General features: G+C 37.9%; 1 protein-coding gene across 1 annotated transcript in view; it reads right to left on the reverse strand.

Annotated features, from left to right (window-relative positions):
- Positions 1-24,700, reverse strand: part of PLCB1 (phospholipase C beta 1) — a 680,586-nt gene that overhangs the window by 231,109 nt on the left and 424,777 nt on the right. The window contains 1 exon segment of the mRNA XM_047744852.1: positions 4,331-4,468. Coding sequence (XP_047600808.1) covers positions 4,331-4,468 — 138 coding nt within the window.

Below are 24,700 nucleotides of genomic sequence, written 5' to 3' on the forward strand. Positions count from 1 at the left end.
GTCCTTCTATCTCTGAACTGGGACTGGGTCAACACACTTTTTAAATAAAGGACCTGACAGTGAATAACTATTCATCTCTGTCTAGAGAAAGCAGCCATAGACACAATGTGTTCCCATAAAAGTATAAAAACAGGTGGTAGACCAGAAGTGGCCCCTAGGCTGTAGTTTACTGAGCTCTGCACTAGATCCTACTGCTTCTCCTACTCAAGGACTTGCTCTAGCAACTCTTCTTTCCTGCATCAACACATTGTTTCCCTCTATGGGACCATTCCTATTAGCATACATGTATGCTGTTGCTTCTCACATCTTAAAAACCATTTCTGGACGTTGCTTCCCATTTCTCTTTCATATCAAAACTTCAGAGAAAAAAAAAAAAAAGCAATCTTTTTTTTGGCTTCTTTTTTTCTCCCTTGTCAACATTCCCCAGAGCCCATTCCAATAGGCTTTGACGCCACCACTCCACTGAAGTTACTCTGATCAAAGTCACTAGAGACCTCTATGTCACTCAATACAAGGGTCCATTCTTGGTCTTCATCTTGAGCAGCATTTGACCCTACTGTTGATCACTTTATTCTCCCTGAAATGTTCTCTTCACCTGGTTTCCAATGACACACACTTCCTCAATGCCTCCTCCTCACTGGCCTCCTTTTCTGATTCTTTCTTATCTCAATCTCTTTATGTTGGCATATGGATGACTCAGGTCTTGGACATCTTCTCTATCTGCAGTCACTTCCTGGCTGATCTCATCCAGCCTCATTAAATATTATCTATGAACTGATGACTTCCAAATTAATGTATTATATATATTAATGTATTATATTTGGCACTCATCTCCAGGCTCGTATATCCAACTCAACATACCCAGTTTGGTGTCTAATAATGATCTCAATCTGAACATAACCAAAACTGAACCCTAACTATATACCCACAAATGTGCTCTACTTAAAATTTCCCCTATGATGTAAGTGGTATTTCCATCCTGCCTGTCTCTTGGGCCAAAACTCTAACATTATCCTTGATTCTTCTTTTTTTCTTGCATGCAACATACAATTCATAAACCTCTGCTCTTGATTCTTCCTCCCTCCCTCTCTCTCTCTCTCTCCATATAATACACACACATACACAGACTCCTTCTCATTTCCTATGCAGCTCCACCTTGGTCAAAATTACTAACAACTCACTTCAAATATTTTGGTAGTTTCACTGGTCTCCCTGCTTCCATAATATTGCCTCTCCCCAGGCAGTCCATTATTGACTAAAGGGTTAAGTCAGGTCATGTCCACCCTCTGCTTAAAACTCTCAGTGGCTTCCATATTCCTCACAATAAGAGCCAAAGTCCTTCAGAAGCCCATATCACAACACAGGGAATCAACTTCTGCTGCCTTGGCTAGTTTCCATTGTTGATATCTTTGCCACAAGTCATGTAGCTGTGAGTAGAAAATTATTGGAAGTTAATGGTAGAAAAGTAAAAGGAAGGATGGTGTTATTCACCTCCTCCCCAGGGCTCCCAGGAGAAATCAGGGCATCCCATCAGCCCATGGACTGAAGTCCAGGAGTTCCAGGGGATAGTAAACATGCATGTGTCCATTGGTCGCTAGGGGAGCAGAAGATGCCTGGAGAAGTAGGCGACTCAAGAAGGCAAATGTGAAATCATCTGTTTTCTTGGCACATTAAAGGCAGTGCCCCTCAGGAAGCAAAGAAAGATAATCCTTTAGGTATAGAGTGGTTGGAAAGCCAAGCTCCATAACAAAAAGTATGATTATTGTATAATTGCAAGAGATACCATATTTTTAGTCAAGCTACAGAGAGAAAAATTGAAAGACAGTGTTCTACTCTACCACACTTTTTAAAAAGTTACTTGTCTTAAAGAATAAATAAAAAGTTCAAATTCAAGTGATTTATGTAAGAAAGGAAACATGCAAATCTGGAATAATATATTTAGGAAATTTCAAGTTCTAGTTCTGATTGATTTTTTCAATTGATCCAATGGATTTCTCAGAAATCTATGATATTGCTATAATGGAACAACTTCCTTCAGATTTTTCGCCTTCTTTGTATACCCCATAAAGAAATAACTCCCTTCTCCCACGGCTTGTGCCCTCTCCTCCTGCTTTATTCTTCCACACAGATCTCCATCTGACCTACAGTATATTTCCTTCATAATGGTGATTTATCTGTTTATTTCTCCCAGGATGCTGGCTCTCAGCATTCTAGAATGCTGAATCCCTAACACTGGAATTGTGGTTGGCATAGAGAAGGCAACTAACAAATATGTGTTGAATGAATAAATGAGCCAGAATCCCTTTGTAAATAATTTCTTCTGGAGACATTCGAGTTTCAAAGCAGCTCAGGTTTCTGTCAGGCATTCTACATAATGAGAGAGGCTGTCTCCTTTGGTGTTGGCACTACACAAAGCATCATGTACATTGGCCCCAGAGATTAAATAAAAGGTGTGATGTTATGAGACGATACTGACAATTAGAAGGAAGAAAAGTAAGTTTTCAGAGTAAAACGGTGTTTGCAAATTTTAACCTTCTGGCTGAGCAGTTTCAGTGGGGGGAAAAAATACCCTACTGGGAAGGCAGGAAAGGCAAAACATATTCTGTAGCTTCATTAATTATACCAGAAACATCAAGTTGCTCCTGGGACGATGTCTACAGATGCAGTCCTGACGGGGAATATTACATGGCTCAGGCATCAAAACCCCTAAAGAAAATTAGTGGGTAGGAGTGCACAGAGAGGCGGAAATTGAATATGTTTTAAACATAACTGCACAAAGTTTAATGCAGTATAAGATATGTAGATTGGCTTATAATATAAAATCTATATTCACTCTTAGTAAAAGCCTCCCTGAAAGTCACTGTCATTTACTGAATGTTTTTGAGAGTTATAGAATCTCCTGAATTGGTGATTTTTAAAACTGAATATGGCTGCATTTGGGGAAAGATATTTTAAAGATATTTTGCAAATCATTACTATTTATTTATCCATGTTCATCCATCCATCCATCCATATACTGAGAAATGAAGTATGTAAACTCACAGATCACCAACAGTATACCAGAATGAGAACTCTTGCTAGGCGAGTATAACGCTGCCACACTGAATGTTTCATAAAACTGAAGTCTCTCCAAACGTCTGAGGTATCCTCTAGAAGCAAATGGATGACTTGGTTCTCAAAGAGGGAAAATAGAGTAGGTCTGTAACACAGGCTTGGAGAGTAGTTTCTAAAGACCTCACACTGTTAAAACTGATTGGCACTTCATTCATTCCTTTGTAAGAAGTAAGACTGATATCATGTAAACATTGGAAATAAGCCTCTACCATAATAACTAAAAAATTAGAGGTCAGGTCATTATTTCTGGTGTAGCTCAGAGAACTGTCAGACCACCGAGGGTTAAAAATTTATAGATCATAATGATGATTGGCTTGGCCCTATAGCTGTGATCCTTGACATGAGAAGTTCTATAAGGGCACAGATATGACGTATGACTTAAAAGTATTCTTTGATTCATATTCTTAACCCTTGAAGGGAAGGTATGAAGGGTAAGGATCATCATTTCTATCCTGTGAACTGTAAACACGAAAAAAGAGAGCCCTTCTTTTGATATGTTCATTTCAGTGCTCTGGATTTCATGGCAATTGGACTATTCCAGAGAAAGTCTCAAAGTGGAGTCCAGTGTTCCCAGAAATTGATGACTTCTGGTTTGATAGATCTTGCTCTATTCAAGTTATTTCCGCATGTATCTGAAAGGCCTGCTATGCTAGTAAATTAGCAAGTGCTTAATGGAGATGCTCCATCTAATTTATTATTCTAGTCCATAACTGAATAAGTGTTATTTATTGTCATTATTTGAAATTTTTGTTTCAAAATGGTTTCATTTCTTCTCATATTCTTTGAGCAGCTACCATGTGCATGGTGGTGGGCTAGGGGGTAGGTAGGTTAAAAGAAGTTAATAAGGTGCTAAGAATGTCTGCTCTCAAGGAGAGGGTTGAAAAGGAGATGGGGTCAGAAGTAGTTTGGGATGAGGCTAAGAGAGACGGTGTAGGGACAAGGTGTTTAAGTGAAGTAAAAAGTTGTGTCACCTATATTTTCTTCTGCAAAGAAATGATATCAAATGCCTGATGCCTAATGAAAAATCTCCATAATTCTTAGTAGGGGCCATTATTTGGAAGCGTTTGAATTACACTTCTACTTGGCAGCTGAATTATTTTTAGATGTAATTTTAACACGTGTTAAATAGGACAACTCAATCTCTTGCCGAGATCAGTACAATGTCACAAGGTTTCAGAGTGAGATGACAAAGGCCAGAAGTTTCTATCCACCATACCTTGGCCACTTCTTCTTGGAAAGCCACGAGATTCAAATGGGAGATGTTAACCAAGTCAGGCCCATACACCACAGTTATCATACGATGCTCCAGGCGCCCGATGTTCCCCACATCCAAAAGTTCACGTAACTTGGGGTCCTGGATAATAAACATTGAAAAAAGTTAGTCTATAACTAGAGATTCCAATATGGTAGCATAGTTTCAAAAGTATTAGACTTAGAATGCCTTCAAAACAAAATTGCCTTTTATTCTTACTAAAAAACAGTATGATTGAAGTTCCAAACTCTATCATGGCCCAGAGAGGTCAAGCAACTTGCTGAAAGGTTGTGGAGAGAGAATTTCTTACTCAAGATTTATGGTCCTCATGGCATTATATGATGTGAAATGAATGAGACGGAGGAAGACAAATATTGCAGGTAGAATCTAAAAAAAGCTGAACTCAGAGAAACAAGAGAGTAGAGTGGTGGATACCAGGGGCAGGGAGTGTGGGGAAAATGAAGAGATTTTGTTCAAAGACTACACACTTCCAGATACAAGATGGATACATTGTAAGGACCTAAGGTACAGCGTGGGAATTAGGGTTAATAATATTGTATTAGATACTAGAAAGATGCTAACAGTGTAGATCTTAAGTGTTCTCACCACAAAAAAGAAACGGTATTATATGATGTGAGGGGGGTGTTGGCTAATGCTGTGGTGGCAATCATCTTGCAATATGTGTGTGCAACAAGTCATCATGTTGTACATCTAAAGCTTACACAATGTTATATGGTAATTATACCTCAATAAACCTGAAAAAAATAAGAATTATGGTCCTTAGTCAATAGTTCTTAGTGTCATACATCTTTTAGTAGCATATTTTTATGTGTCATAATTCTCCCTTTATTCCCTCCAATCATCCCACAAGTCACATATTGAAATACACAGTCTCATCTCTGTCCTCAATTCATGACACATTAAGACGAAGAAGGTGATTCTTGTAGAAACAGAACATGGTGATGCTCTCCAGGGCTGAGGCAGAAACATGGCTGGGAGTCACACCTTGGACCTTCTCCAACACGGATTTCCATTGTAAAGAATAGGCTGTTAGACTGGGCAAAATGGCGGCACCTGTCATCAATATGTTCATTTCAATTCCATCCTCAGAACATACTGGGATTTGGACAAAGAGAATTTCTGCAGTCTTTTCAGAGCAAGTTCCCTTCTTCGAGATACCGTAAGTGAGGATCCCTTGGATATCTAGTCCTGCCGGAAAATGGAGGCTTCCGAACTTCCCAAATTAAAAGTAAGACCTAAAATAGGATTCATTCACCTTGGCTGATTTCATTTTCCTCTCATAGGAAATGAGAGGTCCATGCAGAAAATTAATATCAAATCAATCACTTGGCAAATCTGCAGCCAGCTTCTGAGCAAGGAATAAATTTCTATTCTTATTTATTTAGCTAAATGCTGGGCCAACAAGACCTCGTTAATTTTGATCTCCTTTTTAAGGTTTTTATTTATAGCATCCTTACAAAGAAAAAGTGGACTAAAAAAAAAAAGAAGAAGAAAGAAAATAAACAAAACCTTTCCAGCTAAATTATTTCATTCAGTACCATTAATCCTCTCACAGTTAATAAAACTTTCTCCTCTGTTAGACTATGTAAAGAGGAACATTTTCAGGTAAGTTATGAAGAGAGAAAAATCCATCTCAAAGGTGTGCCGACTATAACTGAAACTTCAACTATGCTCACAGGTTGGGAACTTATAAAGTACATCAGCCTGTCTAGAAAGACCAAATGCTATCACAAGAACATCAATTTGCATGACCTAGAAAAGGAGAGGAATAGAGGAAAAATTTTATTAAGTAAACAATAACAAAAAAGGGAAACTTTGAGCACTCTAGTGTTAATGAAAGAGTAGAGGAAAAGGTTCAGGAAGAATGGACTTTTTGTGAAGGCTAATAAAGAATGATTCTAGCTGTTCTATAATATGGTTAATTGCATCCTGATTTTTAATTTTTTAAATTTATTTTTAAATGCAAGTATAATTAACATACAGTATTATATTAGTTTTAGGTGTACAATATAATGATGAAACAGTTCTGTACATTTCTTAGTGTTTGTTATAATTGTACTTATCCCCTTCACTTATTTCAATCATCACCCTATCCACCTTCCTCCTGGCTACCACCAGCTTGTTCTCTGTATTTCAGAGTCTGGTTTTTTGTTTGTTTGTTTGTTTGTTTGTCACTTTTTTTTTTGCTTTGTTAATTTGCATCATAGTTTTTTAACACATTTGAAGCAAAAGTTAGAAAAGAAAATGATCAGTATTTTTAATTTTTTTTTGTATACTTGGAAGAGAAAGGTAATTATCAGAAACCATCTGAAACTTAAGATTATAAATCACAAGTTTTGAATCAATGATTACAGAGTCTATCTTGTGATATTGTGATTTGTAAGAAAAATAAATTTGGTCATTCGGATGACCAAAATATATTTTTTGTATGTATTTGGTCTTCATCTGAGGTTCCTGGCTCACAGTCCCTAAAACCAGACCATTTTCTGACCGGTCTGTATTACTTTACTAATTCTCATGTCTTTTAAAAACACTTTTATACACTAATTACATAGTGATTGATTAAAGACTGCCATGTCTCAGAACTGCGTGGACGAGAGGTGGGGGTCAGAGGGTTCCCATGAGTTGTGCTTGAGCTATAGGAATGCAAGGCAAGTAGAGAGCACCTAGAGAAGGTGCCAGAATAGAAAATAATTCTGGGCCTGCTTGGGTATATTAGACAGTTAAGTGTCTGTCTTCTAAACTTCTGTCTTCAGCTCAGGCCATGATCCCAGGGTCCTGGGATCAAGCCCCACATCAGGCTCCCTACTCAGTGGGGATTCTGCCCTCTCCCTCATGCTCTCTCTCTCTCTCTTTCAAATCAATCAATCAATCAATCAATCAATATATTTTTAAGAAAATAATTCTGGAAAAAGACAATATTGTTAGGTATGGTCAATGGGATTTTTTTTTTTTAAGATTTTATTTATTTATTTGACAGAGATCACAAGCAGTCAGAGAGGCAGGCAGAGAGAGAGAGAGGGGGAAGCAGGCTCCCTGCTGAGCAGAAAGCCCGATGCCTGGCTCGATCCCAGGACCCTGGGATCATGACCTGAGCTGAAGTCAGAGGCTTTAACCCACTGAGCCACCCAGGTGCCCCTCAATAGGAATTTCTAAGATGATCAAATCTTTGCAACATCTCTGTAAACGTTTTCCCACTAATGGCTGTTCATATATAATTGTAAAAACAGTGGATTTTTATGTAATTAGAACTGTGGAATGCAGTATTTGGAGGTAATGTCAGGGATTGGGAAGATAAGGCAGACTAGCAAAATGTTGGTGCTGATGATTGAATCTGAGGAACAGGTATCTGAGAAACCATTCTGTAAATCTCTCTATATCTGAGACAGTTGTACAATAAATAATAAAAAGGAATATTGAGCATGAACTGCAGACATAATAATATTTTAGAAATAATTTTTCAATGGAAACCACAATATTTTAAAATTATGTAATTCTGGAAGTAAATAGAGAAATTGTTTAAAGTATATAATAAATGATTTCCTTACTAATGTCCTTTTTTGGTAATTGATTATACAAATTTTTATTCTTACCATTAATCATTTTATTTGTCTTTACAACTATATCTTTTCTTTATATTTCTTTTTTTTTTTTTATCAACATCAAACTTGGGTTATGTTAGCCTTCTCTCCGTTAAGAAATGACTTTTCTTTTTACCTATACTCTGAGTTTTCTCATTTTGAACTCAATATCCCAAGGTGACAGGGTGGCTTCAAACCTTGGTCTCATTATTGAACATGTTGATATATGAAGGGTATAGTGAAAAAGTTATTTGTCCTTTCAAGTTCCAAAAGTTGCCCTGAGTTGTTTTCAGCAGAGGAGACCCTCAGAGAATAGGTAAAGAGGGAATTATCTGGAAGGATAAAAAACAGAGGCACAAAAGTGTTTGGAGGACCTTATAGATAGAAGGAATTTAATGGAAACATCTGAAAAAATGGTTGTTTCTGGGGTACATCAGTCTCAGGTCTGGAGATATGAGTGGCTGCATTTCAAAAAGAAAGAAGAAAATTAAAATCGTAACAATAACAAAAGCCTACAATTTGCATGAAAATCACCCCCTCCTAAAAATCTATTCTACAGAGGACTTTATGTCGAGATTTTCTTTCTTTCTATCCTTCTCTATTTCTTTCTTTCTTCCTTCCTTTCTTCCAGAGAGAGGGAGGGGCACAGAGAGAGAGAGAGAGAGAGAGAGAGGGCGCACACACACGCGCACACACGCGCATGAGCAGGGGAGAATCCCAAGCAGGGCTCAATCTCAGGCCCTGAGATCATGACCAGAGTCAGATCCTCAACAAACTGAGCCACTCAGGTGCCCTGTCTGAGATTTTCTTATTGATTGAAGCTCCTGACCAGTTTTCAGAGAGGTGTTTACCTACTTGGGTTACTGCCAGACTCAAACCCATTTCTTGGTTGCTGCTGTTGATATATATTCCTTGAAATTTTAAAAAAGGTTTTATTTATTTATTTGACAGAAAGAGAGAGAGGGAGAGAGAGAGAGAGAGCGCACAACTAGGGAAGCAGCAAGCAGAGGGAGAGGGAGAAGCAGGGAGCCTGAAGCTGGGCTTAATCTCAGGACTCTGGGATCATAACCTGAGACAAAGGCAGACACTTCACGACTGAGCCACCCAGCCTCCCCCCCTTGAAATTTTTATGAAGAAAACAAGCTATCTCTACAATTCTGTAAAAATGTTCAATTTCTCTGTTGAAGAACACTAAAGAATATAGCTCAGAAAAAAAAAAAAGAAGAGAGATGAACTTGGAATTTCGTATTTTCACTAAACTGTCACTCAAGGCCTGCTTTCTCCAGAGAATATCCTAGATATGTCTCCAAGGTGAGAATTAACTAGACCAGCCACGAATTTTGGCAGCTATAATTTAACTGCACTGTGCAAGTTAAGTCCTAGAACACTTCCATTCCCCTAAGAGTTACAAAATGGAGACACACTGAATAAGCTCACTTTCGTTCAATCAGGATTCATGATTAAATTACTTCATTTCTGTTACAAAGAAAGTTGCTTAAGTTACTAATTCTCGTTTCCAGGTAATAACCCACTGAAGAAATTAAAGACCATTCTATACCTGAGACATAAGGTATTACTTTAATTGTATCATTCAAAGTATTAGAAATTAATGAAAGGGATAAACACAAGCTAAAGGATGATTTTTCAAAGAGTTAAAAAAGTCATTTTAACCATTATTCTTCAATATGACTTTTAAAGAAAAGCTATTTTATTTCTATATTTGATATCCACAAGATAAAATGCCTTTTAAAGACCTGTACATTTCATTTTTTTAAAAGATTTTATTTATTTATTTGACAGGAAGAGATCACAAGTAGGCAGAGAGGCAGGCAGAGAGAGAGAGAGGGGGAAGCAGGCTCCCCGTTGATCAGGGAGCCCGATGTGGGGCTCGATCCCAGGACCCTGGGATCATGACCTGAGACGAAGGCAGAGGCTAACCCACTGAGCCACCCAGGCACCCCTACATTTCATTTTTTACACAAAAAAATTTTGGTGTAGAAATAAACCAGGGGTGCCTGGGTGGCTCAGTGAGTTAAGCCTCTGCCTTTGGCTCAGGTCATGGTCTCAGGGTCCTGGGATTGAGCCCCTCTTCCGGCTCTTTGCTCAGCAGGGAGCCTGCTTCCCCCTCTCTTGCTGCCTGCCTCTCTACCTACTTGTGATCTCTCTCTGTCCGTCAAATGAATGAATAAAATTTAAAAAAAAAAAGAAAGAAAGAAAAGAAACCTTACTCATCCTCATGAAATATACCTTTATTGGATTTTAGGCTTATGGAACAATTTGTATATTAGGTTAATTTTATTCTCAGCATTTAATGCAATATTTTCAACCTGAATTACAGTTATATGGATGTAACTTTATCTTTCATATAATGGATTAGGTATATGAAAGTCTTTCCATTAACACTCAGTAAAACAGAAATAACGTGACACATTCCTTGTTATACTTAACAACCTTAGAAAAGTATGGCTAAACTTTTTAGATATAAAGCTACCTTTTATTTGAAGACAGACCAAATTCTTTTTAGCTTTATTCATATTTTGTTGTAAAGGAAAGATATTAACTTATATCCAGGAGGTTTCTCCATGAAGCTCTTGAATTTAATATTTGCTTCTCAAAAAATAAGGGAAAAAGATAGATTAGCAAATTCTCTTGGAATCAATACTTATTCTTGCACTTTTTATTTTAAAAGTTTTTCTTTCCTAGATATTTGAAAATGACATGTCTGATAAAGGGTTAGTATCTAAAATATAAAAAGTACTTACAAAACTCAGCATTCCACAAATGAAATGGACAGAAGATGTGAATAGATATTTTTCCAAAGAAGACACACAGATCGCCAATGGACATGTGAAGAGATGCTCAATATCACTCATCATCACAGAAATGCAAATCAAAACTACAAGGATATATCACCTCACACCTATCAGAATGACTAAAATTAACAACATAAGAAACAACTAGTGTTGGCAAAGATGAGGAGAAAAGGGAACACCTTTACATTGCTGGTAGGAATGCAAACTGGTACAGGCATTCTGGAAAACAGTATGGAAGTTCCTCAAAAAGTTAAAAGTAAAACTACTCTATGATCTAGCAATCACACTACTAGGTATTTCCCTAAGAAATTAAAAAAATACTAATTCAAAGTGATACATGCACCCTAATGTTTATAGCAGGATTGTTTACAATCATCAAATTATGGAAACAACCCAAACACCTATCAATTGATGAATGGATAAAGAAGATGTGGTATAAACATACCTAATGGAATATTACTTGACCAAAAAAAAGAATGAAATCTTGACATTCACAATGGCATGAACAGAGCTAGAGAGTATAATGCTAAATGAAATAAGTCAGTTAGAAAATGACAAATGCCATATAACTTCAATCATACGTCGGGTTTAAGAAACAAAACAAATGATCAAAGGAGGGAAAAAGAGAGAGGCAAACCAAGAAGTAGATTCTGAACAATAGAGAACAAACTGATGGTTACCAGAGGGGAGGTGAGGGCCAAATGCGTTGAACAGGTGATTAAGGACAGCACTTGGCATGACGAGCCCTGGGGGAAGTGCTAAATCACTATATTGCACACCTGAAACTAATATTACACTGCATGTTAACTAAGTGAAATTTAAATAAAAACTTAAAAAAATAAAATAAAAGTTTCTCTCTCCTTTTAATGAGTGTGATGAGGAGTGCCATTCTCTTCAGGATGTACTAGTAACTTAGGCAGCAGACACAGCCAGCAAGCCTTGTGAGATAAAACACTATCCTCTTGCATGGGCCACAACTCTGAAATACGGTGCCATGAACATTCTCTTATGCAGAAAAGAAGACTTGGAGGATGTTGTTCAGGCATTTTTTCCTGTAAGTGAAAGGTGAGGGAGGCTTGAATATTTTTTAGCTTTTCCTTTAGATGGAGGGAGCAAGGGGAAAACACACTGACTATGACAAATAAAATGACCATGGGCAAATGCTAGAAAGAAAACAAAGAACAGATTGAGAACTGTCCTTCAAGTTTGGTTATCTTTGGGAATGGCCACAGAGACAAGATAAAATTCAAGGAGAATGTCCAAGTAGCATTCTAGTGATTAAAAATTCAAGGGTTTGATGTTTTTCTCCTCTCCATAAAAAAAGCTCAGAGTGTGGATTCATGTATTTTCAGAAGCTAGAAAGAAAAGAAAGAGAAAGAGGATGTTGGAGGCAGTCAGGGGGCTGACATGCAGAAATAGCAGAAAAAAGGAATTAAAATAAAGTGCCAGGGCTCCTGGGTAAAAGTGAGTTAGTCCCAGAATGTGGAGATGTTCAAGGGACATTTGCCAGAGTGGGACAAACACTGTCTGTTTCAAGAAGTTGTATTACTGAGCTGGGTTGCAATACACCTGCTTGGCTAATAGGATGTTTGTCTCAATGTTCCAGAAGCCGACTTGAGTGAACAATCTGGACCAGGTAAATTAATCTGGAGGTGGTAACAGGAAGGGCAATGAGGGAGTAGGAAAGTGAGATAAGAGGAGAGAAAGCCAATAAACAGTGTGTTAATGGGAGGTTTACCAATTTGAGCACCTGAGGCTCAATCCATCCAGGGCCACTCCAAGAGACTGTGAAGAACACACCTGAGAATGTTCTCCAAGGAAAACTAGAATATTGATCTGTTAAATCCCATCTATCATTGATGGAGAGTGTCTCCTGGGGTGCTAACTCCCTTGCATTATGGCCAGAAAGCTTTCTCAGGACTAAATGGGAATCCTGTGGGGGGTGGGAAACCACCTCAATGCCCTGTTGATGTCGTTACACTGTTGAAGTAGTGATTGGATGAAATAAGAAAATTTCATCCTGGAGCACCTGGGTGGCTCAGTGGATTAAGCCTCTGCCTTCGGCTCAGGTCATGATCTCAGGGTCCTGGGATTAAGCCCCATATCGGGATCTCTGCTCAGCGGGGAGACTGCTTCCCTTCCTCTCTCTCTGCCTGCCCCTCTGCCTACTTGTGATCTCTGTCTCTCAAATAAATAAATAAATAAAATCTTTAAAAAAAAAAGAAAATTTCATCCTGATTTTGATTAATCTTCATCTATTCTTTGGGATCTGCTTTTGAAGGAATTTCATCCAGGCAAATAGACAAATTCCCAACTGCTCAGTTCTCTATAAAAATAATAAATATAATGGCAATAGTTTCTTCTAATTAGTAACTTAGTCATGTGTTAAGCACCCACTCTCGCTGTTCTGTGTTTTCCCCTTCATTTAATCCTAAATTAACACTGAAAGACAGCTATTTTTCCCCCCAATTTGCAGACGAGAACTCTGAGGTTTAGAAGGGTAATTTGTCCAGTTTTATAAAATGGGGGGAAGGGAGATTCGATTCCAAATACATCTGATTGTAAAATCTCAGCTTTCTGCATATCATCTTGTGTTAAAAAGTGTAGTCAACTGGATGGAGTTTATATAAAAATAGTGGAAATAGCTCACGTGGCAGAATAAACCTCAGTAAATCCCCATCCAGTCAAGCCATCTCCTGTAGAGATATTTTAGACCGTTCATAAAAATACAAAATAACCCAAATATGAAATGAAAATAGGAAAGCAATAGGGTCTAATGACATCACTTGTCTTCCTGGGAAAAAATGGAAGCTGAACGGCCAAGTTCATTCATCGTTTGCATAATCATCCTTCCTGAAAGTTAAAGTGCATGAAATACAGAGCAGGTCTCTTTCTTTCTTTCTTTCTTTTGAATAAAAAGTCAGTGGGAATTGTTAGCTTCTTCCTCTGAATCTAGTTAGTATTTGTCAAACTTAAACATTCTAAAGTATAGAGAGCTTGTCACTCATGTTTCAAACTACCCATCATCTCTGACACATGCCTCCACCTAACCGTCAGCAAAATTTATATGCACAATCACTGCACTCCAGTGCCTAAAGATCCATGTGCCCCGAGGGGTCATGGTGCACGGAAAGCAGGCCATTGGACATCATCTGTCCCTTCCCTTTTAATCCCCTCACTGAGATGGTGAAACACGTTCTATTTTCCTTCAACTTTCGGGAAAGGGTTTGTGCTTCTAAATAAGGCTCCATATCGCTGTGTCCAAGTTTTGGAAGAATAAAGAGGCTTATTTGTTAAAAGAATGCAGATACATTTATTAAGTTCTCCCTGGTCTGTGCATCTTTTATAGGTGAGATTGTTTTTCCCCCGATTTTGTGGTGATGTCTGCCTCCTCACATGGTACTTGATATATGGTGCCCCTTAAGTGGTACCAAATGGGCTTCTGGAATCTCAGAACATAAGTTTAAATCAAGCACCCCCCCCCGCCCCAAAAAAATGCCCAGGCACCTGGGTGGCTCAGTGAGTTAAGGCTTTGCCTTCGGCTCAGGTCATGATCTCAGGGTCCTGGGATCAAAGTCCCACATTGGCTCTCTGCTCGGCAGGGAGCCTGCTTCCCCCTCCCTCTGCCTGCCTCTCTGCCTACTTGCGATCTCTTTGTCAAATAAATAAATAAAATCTTAAAAAAAAAAAAAAGGCCCAACAATTCCTTAATAGGGACAAACAGAAACAATGCTCCCTTTGCAGTTTCTGGAAAATCCAAGCGTACCCTAAAGACTTTCAACACTTGGAAGGAGACAGTAGAAATTATATATGAAGGCCTGTTAGACTTTGAGTTTTAGTTCTGCCATTTAAAAGCAATGTAGCCTCTTGAGGTTTCCTTAACCCTTCCATGCCTCAGTTTGTTCATCTGTGGGATGAGGATACTAATAGTGTTCTCTTTAAAAAAAAAAAAAAAGTTTTATTTTAATTTATTTGAGAGACAGAGAATGGGAGAGAGAGCACGAGAGGGGGAAGGGTCAGAGGGAGAAGCAGACTCCCCGCTGAGCAGGGAGCCCGATGTGGGACTCAATCCCGAGTCTCCAGGATCATGACCTGAGCCGAAGGGAGTCACTTAACCAAATGAGCCACCCAGGTGCCCTAGTAGTGTCCTCTTAAACTAAAAGTCTGTTCTGGGACTAAATGATTAATTATATGTTAAGTGCTCAGAGCAGCGTATAACTAGATTTGACTACTTGAAAAATAAATCAGTAGCTTGAAAATGAAAGACGGTATAGGTGTACCTACTGAATAATCTCGTACAAGCATCAGAACATTTTACTATATATATTTACATATATGTTTATTTACGTTATGACTTATCGAAGAAGACGTATATGTATGTGTATTTAACATTTATACTTGTGTGGCTTGCGTATATTTGGCTGACTATATTTAAACGCATGCATTTTAATTTTTTAATTTTCTTTAATTTACTCTTCCATGGGGAGCATAATTCAAAGAGCACTAGAAGACAAGTCATTTCTAGAACTTTTGTGTGTCTGGTTCCTACATTTAACTAGCTCTGACAATGAGGCAATGGTTTATGCCGTTTCAGAGGGGCTTCCACGTAATATGGGTGATAGTCATGTTCACCTTAAAGCATGAGAGCGGTAACCCAAATAACGTCTCCAAACTGTAGCGCGCTGTGTGGACAGAACGAACTATATTCTGTGGTGACTGGCGTGATTAACTTACCTTAAGTGCGACATGAAAAGTAGCAGTGAACAAGTATGAGCTCTATATCTTCTCCTTATTACAATTATCAAGGGTCGTAGGGGTTTAAAGGAGAGAAATTTTCCTTTCAGTTCACTACAAATAACTGAGGGAGTCTGAAGTAAATGGGTAATATATCTGTGAGTGTCTAAATACAGATGTGAATTTGTGTTTGCTAAAGGCTTTAAAAATATTTCAAGATAAAATAGGATTTGATTTTCAGATTGACCTCCCTGTTTTATTTACATCTCTTTTCCTTCCCATGACTCTAGATAAATGAGTTAACTATATTCCATAATGTGCAAAGATCAATAATGTAATTATTCCTTCAGAAACACGGGGATATAAAGCTCTTTACCATTCGAAGTCTGGAGGAGGTTTCATGTCTACTTTATAAGAAATAACTAGTAGCATCTAAATAAGCCCCGTTTTAAATATGCCTTTTTTTTTTTAAAGATTTTATTTATTTATTCGACAGAGAGAGATCACAAGTAGGCAGAGAGGCAGGCAGAGAGAGAGAAGAGGAAGCAGGCTCCCTACCAAGGAGAGAGCCCCATGCGGGGCTCAATCCCAGGAGCCTGGGATCATGACCTGAGCGGAAGGCAGAGGCTTTAACCCTCTGACCACCCAGGCGCCCCTAAATATGCCTTTTTATGTGTGCATTTCTCTTTGGAAGTAAGAAAGTGTCTCCTAAAATTCTTCACTATCCATCCATCGAGATCATCCAACATTATACAGGAAGACCAAAATTGTCATTTCTAAGACCTCAACTTTCCATGAGAAAAAATTACCTTGAGAATTTCACAAATGTGGTCTATTTTGGTAAAATTAGGCAGGCTAATTAGATCTCCATGCCATTAACACTATCACTGAAATTTTGTCAGTGCAACTCTAAACAGGTATGAAAAAGGAATTCAGTGAGTTCAAAGTGCTCTTAATTTTACAAAACTGTGCAAAAATGCATAAGTATTCCCAGGACATTATTAGCCATTTTTTGCATTTTCACTTGTCAACCTACACTAGTTTTTACACAATTGTTTTTGTCACTGCTCTCAAATGTCACTTACCATCTTTTCACCTGTTTCCCTCCTTCTCACTCTTCTCAGTCATCTTTTCTCTCCCCTAACAAAGTTTCCCTTAGGGAAATTTTGTAAATTTTTTGAACCCGGCAAATCAAAAGTTTTTATATCAATCTACGAAGACAACATTTAATGCATGGCATGTTTCAGACTGAATTGTAATGTTGCCTCGTTTCCTATCATGAGAACGCAAATCATGCTATCATCAAGGACTAACTCAAATTATCCCACTCCTTGAGTTCTCTAATTCATAAAAATATTTGCTTTATGATCAAAACAAACACTGTCTTAGATACTCAAGAAACAGAACATTATATGAAGTGGGAGTAAGAGGATTTCATATACTTTTCCTTTTTTCTCTTTAGTGATTCCCATTCAATACAGCTTAGAAGATACTGGAGGATTGTTTCACAGTTTCATTTCTATTTAATTAATTAATTAATTAATTAATTTTTAAAAGATTTTATTTATTTATTTGACAGATCACAAGTGGGCAGAGAGGCAGGCAGAGAGAGAGGAGGAAGCAGGCTCCCTGCTGAGCAGATAGTCTGATGTGGGACTTGATCCCAAGACCCTGAGATCATGACCTGAGCCGAAGGTAGAGGCTTAACCCACTGAGCCACCCAGGTGCCCCTGTTTCATTTCTAATTAGAGATTCCCTAACTTTATTAGGTAATTTCAAAAATTAAGTACAAAAAAATGGAATGCATTGAACTGTGAATAGAGTGCCTCTCATGGTTTGCTGCTACACGTTTAAGGCTTTCAACAGAAAAAAGAAAAAATCAACAAAAACCAAAACCACAAAGAAACAAATAATAAGAACAAAACCATAGCCTTGATTTGTAGCATTTACTGATTTTCATGCTGTAAATACTCGTACCATAGCCAGCTTCAAGTTATTCAATGACATCACTGAATTAGAAAGTGTAAAGAGATGTGTTGTATATGCTATTATACAGCATTCCACCCTACAGATACAAGAGGTATAAACAGCCTCAAGATCATAGATAGTGGTAAAATATAATAACATATTTAGAAAGTGACAAGTTCTGAATACTTACTGCCTTAATTTTGAGATACAATTTTAGTTGTAAATTTGTATTATTTGATTTATAATAATGGCTGTGTTTAAAAACCAGTAGCATATGTACCAAAAATGTAGCAATGATTATCACCAGTTGGAAGGACCTGGCTCCAGCACATCACTGGTCGTGTCCAGAGGTGGTCTGTAAAAGTTAAACTTAGAGAGAGGGGCGCCTGGGTGGCTCAGTCAGTTAACCCACTGCCATTGGCTTAGGTCATGATCCCAGGCTTCTGGGATGGAAACTTGTGTTGGGCTCCCCATTCAGCGGAGAGTTTTCTTCTCCCTTTTCCTGGTCCCTGCTTCTGGTCTCTCTTCTCTCTCTCTCTCTCGTGTGCACTCTTTCTCTCTCTAATAAGTAAATAAATATTAAAAAAAGAAACTTAGAAGAGAGACTGCTATGGTACTGGGAAAAGGGGAAACGTGTCCATTTGAACAACATGGCCCCAAATCTCTACAGGCATTAATTTTTCCATTTTATTTATTTTTAAATAATCTTTTAATAATTTGTTTAGTTATTTGACAGACAGAGAGAGATCACAAGCAGGCATAGAGGCAGGCAGAGAGAGAGGGGCTCAATCCCAAGACCCTGAGATTGTGACCTGAGCCGAAGGCCGAGGCTTAACCCACTGAGCCACCCAGGTGCCCCAATTTTTCCATTTTAGGTACCTTTGGTTTTTCTTTATCCTGGTAGAAACTTGCTTCCCACTTGCTTTATTGTCACTGATCTCTCTTCTCAGGCCTGATCTGAGATGTGAAAGAGATTCTCAACTCAGGGTATTTTAAGAAAAGTCCTGTTGGGAAGCTCTCAGCTTCCTGGGCTTTGTAATAATAGGGGTGGGTCCTGGACTATCACCTTCAAATACAAGATAGTCCAACTCAAAGGGAAGTGTAATAAGGGCATTTTACTTCAAGGTAAAATGACTTGCATGGCTTTCTCCTTCTTAGAGAATCTGTTGCTCTAGGGTCACTTTGCTACTGCCTGATATTCCTCCAAAGGTTTCTTTGGGAAGAACATTCAGAGTTTTCCTAGTGTTTGTGGGGAATTGCCTTCATGCTTTTTATTTTTTCAGTAAACAAATGTTTATGAAGCATCTACTATTTACTGGCATTGTGATAGTTGATGAAGCTACATCGATAAATAAAACAGATATTGTAAACCTTCATCGTGCTTACAATCAGGTAAGGAAACAAAGCATTAATCAAAGAATCTGTAAATAAATGTAACAGAGCTTAGAAGGACCTAATATAATTAATGGAATAAGGGGAGCTTCCCTAAAAAAGTATTAGATGAACTGAAATGTTGAAAAATGGGGAAGAGTCTTAATCATGTGAAAGAGGGGTAAGACGCACTTCAGACAGGGAAATAGCATATGCAAATGCCCAGTGGTAGGAGGAAGAGCAGCAAAGTTCAAAGTGAGTAAAGAGCCTGGGTGCAATGAACCCGAGAGATAGATAGGGGACCAGACTACGTAAGGAAATGTGGTCTGTCCTTGTTAAGGAGTTCTAAACCCTTGAGCCAGAGAGGAATAGCTTAAAGCAGGGTAATTGCAGGATGTCATTTCTTAGAATGTGGAGAAAGATTGATAGGGAGGCACCTGCAGCATTTCAGGAGGGAAGGGCTGGTAGTTGAGTGGTACAGCTAGACAGAGTTGAAAAGGTGAAATCAGCTTGAAGTGCTATGAGATCGTGTATTGGGGATGAAGAGATGGAGGTATCAGTAATAGCTCCCAGATTCTGAACAACCAAGACAATGGTGCAGTCAGGAGAAATGGGGATGTCTGAAGGAGGGACAGGTTTAGGGGGAATAGATGAAATGATAATGCATTTGGGTTTTAATCCACTAATTCTGAGGTGCCTCTGAGACTATTCCTGCTCTTGATCATAAAGCTGATTGCAAAGGTCTTATCTACCAGGGAGTGGCCACAGAAAACAAAGCCTCTATTTCAGTTTTATTCTGGATAGGACACTAAATACAGTGAAAACCACTTGCAGAGCAAGATGTCAAGTAGATTTGTTACACTTTCTCCTCTTCCATGGATTTTAGGTCATTGTTCTTTAATCCCTTATGTATTTGTGTGTGTTGTGGTGTGTGTGTGTTCCCATGTTAGTCATTTTATATTTATCAAAGTGTAGCAAAGGAAGCCAAATGAAGTATATACATTTAAAGAACAGCCCTTTGAAGAGCCTTAATGAGAAGTGACACATTTTGGATAAGTTTCCATGGAAGACAGACATTAACACAGATTTCTGTGTACTGTTATAGTCAGTAGTGGAAAGGGGCACTTGAGTTATAAAAGCACTTTATCAAAAGCATTGATTTCTAAGTCTATTCTCTTTTATGAGGGTGGTTTTGAATAGTGATTTAGAACCAAAAAAAAAAAATGCATCATCAAATTGTGATCTATGAGAAGCTTCTCTACATATAACAAAAGAACTATGAATCATTGCTTTCTTTATGAATTTAACTTCCCCAAATCCAAGAGATTGCAAAAATCTCAAATATTTTAGTAGTGTTTTCAGGCCAACATGTAAAACAAAAATCACTTAAACACGTGGAATGGATTAAATATTATATGCAGCTTTCCAAAGTGATGTTTATGAGGAATTTTAAAGAATAAGGTATAATGCTTATGGCATAATATTAGCTGTAAAAGCAATACTGAACCCTTGTACAAGTGGTGTTAATTCTGTGAAACTAAGTATAGACAGCAAAGTCTTCAAAGAAATAAAACTATCAGGGCTTATTTCTATATGGTGGAATAATAGGTGATTTTTTTTTTTCAGATAAAAGAAACTTCTGACTATGAACATACTACATACTCATAAAAAATTCAGGTCAGGGACGCCTGGGTGGCTCAGTTGGTTAAGCGGCTGCCTTCGGCTCAGGTCATGATCCCAGCATCCTGGGATCGAGTCCCACATCGGGCTCCTTGCTCATCGGGGAGCCTGCTTCTCCCTCTGCCTCTGCCTACCACTCTGTCTGCCTGTGCTCATGCTCGCTCCCTCTCTCTCTCTTTCTAACAAATAAATAAATAAAATCTTAAAAAAAAAATTCAGGTCATTTAGAAAAGTATAACAAAATGAAATTAACCCTGAATTCCACCAGCCAGAAGCAACCACCGAAAACATGTTGGAGAACACTTTTCCAGACCAGCATTGTCTCATAGAACTTTCTATGGTAATGGAACTGTTCAATATTTATGCTGTTCAATATGATAACCATGATTGCATGTATGTACTGAACATTTGAAATGTGGCTCGTGCAGCTGAGGAACTGAATTTTTCATCTACTTAAACTTAAATTTAAATAGCTATGTGAGGTCAGTGGCGAGTTAAGTTCTAAACATTTTTAGTGTTTAGACAAAGTAGTTCGAAGCATTTATCTATACCCACACACACATTTTTACATAAATAGGTTCAAGCCACATATTTATTTATAACTTGCACACTTACCAATAGTTTGACAAAATGTTTATAAACACAGGCATACATTTCTCTTTTGATTCTACAATATTCCATTGTAGGAATTTATTTAATACATCATTATATAATATAGTTAATATACCTCTCATCATTGCTCAGATATTATTTTTATAAGCAATGCTTCAATGATCAGCTTTGTGAACATATTATCATGTAGTTCCATGTACTTGACTGATGATCTACTTGGGATAAATTTCCAGGCTTGGAATTGCAGGGTCAATGATAATGAGTGGTACGTATTGTCCGATGTTCACTAAAAATACTTTACTAGTTTATAGCCCCACAAAGAGTGTATAAGAACACAAATATAACACTTTTTTCAACTTTGGCAGTCTGTCATTTTTAATAGTTTAATAAATAATTAATATTTTTAATTATTAAAAATAACATTTTATCATTTTCATTTGTTTTTTAAAAATTACTAGTGGTAAGCATCTTTTCTTGTTTATTGGCATTTGCATGTCTTTTATAGTATAAACTATTTGTTCATCTTCCTATTCTATTAGGATATTTCTCTTTATCTTATTGTTGTATAAAAACACTTTGTCTTTATTGATGCTTTGCCTAGTAAATATCTTGTGGTATTTTCTCCAAATGTATCAGCTGCTTTAGCGTTTGTCATGATGTATTTTTTTCCCCTCAGGAAATTCAAAAATTTTTGATATTCAAATCTGTCAATATTTTAAATTATTTTTCTGATTTATTGTCATGTGTATTGTCATGTTCTTGACATTAGAAAAATGTATTTATACCTTTTTTATAAGACTGTATTTCTGGGGCGCCTGGGTGGCTCAGTGGGTTAAGCCGCTGCCTTCAGCTCAGGTCATGATCTCAGGGTCCTGGGATCGAGTCCCGCGTCGGGCTCTCTGCTCAGCAGGGAGCCTGCTTCCCTCTCTCTCTCTCTCTGCCTGCCTCTCTGTCTACTTGTGATCTCTCTCTGTCAAATAAATAAATAAAATATTAAAAAAAAAAGACTGTATTTCTGTCTTCCTCCTTTATGTACTTTGCAAATAGTTATAAAGACTACGTACAATTTTTTAAAAAAGATTTTATTTATTTATTTGACAGAGAGAGAGAGAGCATAATCAGGAGGAGGGGAAGAGGGAGGGGGAGAAGCAGACTCCCCACTGAGCAGGAGACCCATGTGGGACTCCATCCCAGGACCCTGGGATCATGACCTGAGCCGAAGGCAGACAACTTAACGGACTGTGCCACCCAGGTGCCCCAAGACCATTCACTCTTACTACACTGTTATAATATGTTATAATATAATATAATAAAGACGTACTTTTAAAAATAACTAAGATTCAAATTTGCTTTTAAATGCGAGTGCTAGTAGTTTCTTTACAGTCTACAGGTAAGTATTAACAAATGCTTGACATCCTGAGAGAATCTTCTATTGAGTGAAGGTTATCTACCAACACAGAAAGGAGATAGCCACTAGCTCATGTTCTGAATTTCCCCTTGTGAGATTATTACAGCACTCCCAGGTATGCTTAATGGGTACAGCTAATGTCCCTGAAGTCAGTATCCAAATGTACACTGTTAAATTTATTACTCTTAGAAGACCTGAATCAGCTCTGCAATAATCCTATTCCAACACCTGAAGAAAAATGCCGTAATTAATGGTGGTCATTGGTATCTCTTGACATGATTGCTGCTGTGGCTATGTGTATGGCACACAGCTCTATAATGCATAGAGCTGTAGGGAAGTTACAAATTCAACATAGTGTTGGACAGTACTGGATATTCCTTGAAGAGCCTTTAAATGTCTTCTTTCTTTTATTTTTATTTATTTATTTATTATTTTTATTTTACTTCAGTTATTTTCTTCTTTCTTTCTTTCCTTCTTTCTTTCTTTCTTTCTTTCTTTCTTTCTTTTTAAGATTTCATTTATTTATTTGAGAGAGAGCACACAAGCAGGGGGAGAGGGGAGCAGCAGAGGGAGAGGGAGAAGGAGCCAGATTCAGGGTTTGCTCCCAGGACCCTGGGACACTTAACCAACTGAGCTACTGAGGCACCACCTTCTTTTTTCCTTTTAGAGAAATAAAGAGATGCACATTTAGACATTTAATATTTGCAGTAGAGTCAGCATTCACAATTCCAAGCTCTATTGTCTTATGGTTAAAAAGAAAGCAACAAGAAAGCCCTTGTCCCCATGCAGCTAACCTCTAGACCCATTCTTACTTGACATGTATGTGAAGCCGTATCCTGTACAGGAGACACACTTAAATGTGACCACCCATTTAGGACCCAACATTCTTCCTGGAAAGTCATTACAGACAGTAACTTTTTCTAGACTGTCTCAGAAAATGCCCTTCATACAGAAGGGACCTCTGGTGTTTCAAGAAGTAGGTTGGTAGTTTTGCTTTTGTGTAATCAAACTCTGCTGGGAAAGGAGCTTAAAGCCCCTTACAGGCACAGGGGAGGCTGTGGGGAGACAAATAAACTGGGACATGTGGCCTAGTTAGTAACTGGGGGAGAAGGGTCTGTGGTAACCTACAGATATGTGGAGTTTAGTGGGTCCATGATAACCCAATGCACCTAAGGAAAAAAAGGACATACAATGACTCACAGATGTTTAAACTAGTCAGTAATGGGAACTTCTGGTGAAACCTCTGAAATTCTACTAGGTTATCGTAGTGAAGAGGCTATTAGACAAGGCCATGAAAGATGGACACACGACAGGGCACTGAACTGAAGAGGGACAACCAGCTCTCATTTATATACTGTTCTTTACCCTCTTGCCTACCCAATGACTAGCAAAGATGACCTCTAAGGACTGCTTTCCTCAAAACTGCTTTTTGGATTTTTCTGTCGTAGAGTCCCAGGAAAACTCTGAAGGTTTCCTTAAGTGAACTTTAGTATAAGAATTGATTCACCTACACGTATGAATATTCTGGAAACTTTATAAATACCATAAAAATACTTCTTTCAATTGTCTCTTTCATTTTCATTCATTCATCAAGCTTTATGGTTTTGTTTCCATTCTCTATTCTGGGGTAATGTCTACAAATGAGGCATAATCTTTGGCCTCAAAGTTCAAATGGTCTTGGAGAGGAGAAACATACATAGACCATTTGAGTATAATGGGTTAAGTGTTTTGCAAGCACAGAAAAAGGCCACCAAATTGAGTTTAGGCAAGTAAAAAAGGGTGAGCTATACAGCTGGTTGGTTTCTCAATGGAGGACATGTTGAGATGAGTATACCTCTTAAGAGTTTGCAGACACAAGAATAGTGCAAAGGACATGTTCCCAAGATACCAGTAGAAACACTCGAACTGTTAATCAAGAGCTGTTAAATATTTCCTGTATGCTCAGTCAATACAACTTCATTGACTGTATTTGTCCTATACAATTTCTCTCGTCCATGTTACTAGCCCTCTTGAAGAAGTTGTTTCTACAAACTCTGGAAGTAAGACACATATGGAAATCATGTTTTCTGGGATTAAGGAACTCATAATTTTTTTTTATGAAAATAAAGTCTTTTTTTTTTTTTAAAGATTTTATTTATTTATTTGA

The sequence above is a fragment of the Lutra lutra genome, chromosome 9, assembly GCF_902655055.1.
Source record: "Lutra lutra chromosome 9, mLutLut1.2, whole genome shotgun sequence".
NCBI lineage: Eukaryota > Metazoa > Chordata > Mammalia > Carnivora > Mustelidae > Lutra > Lutra lutra.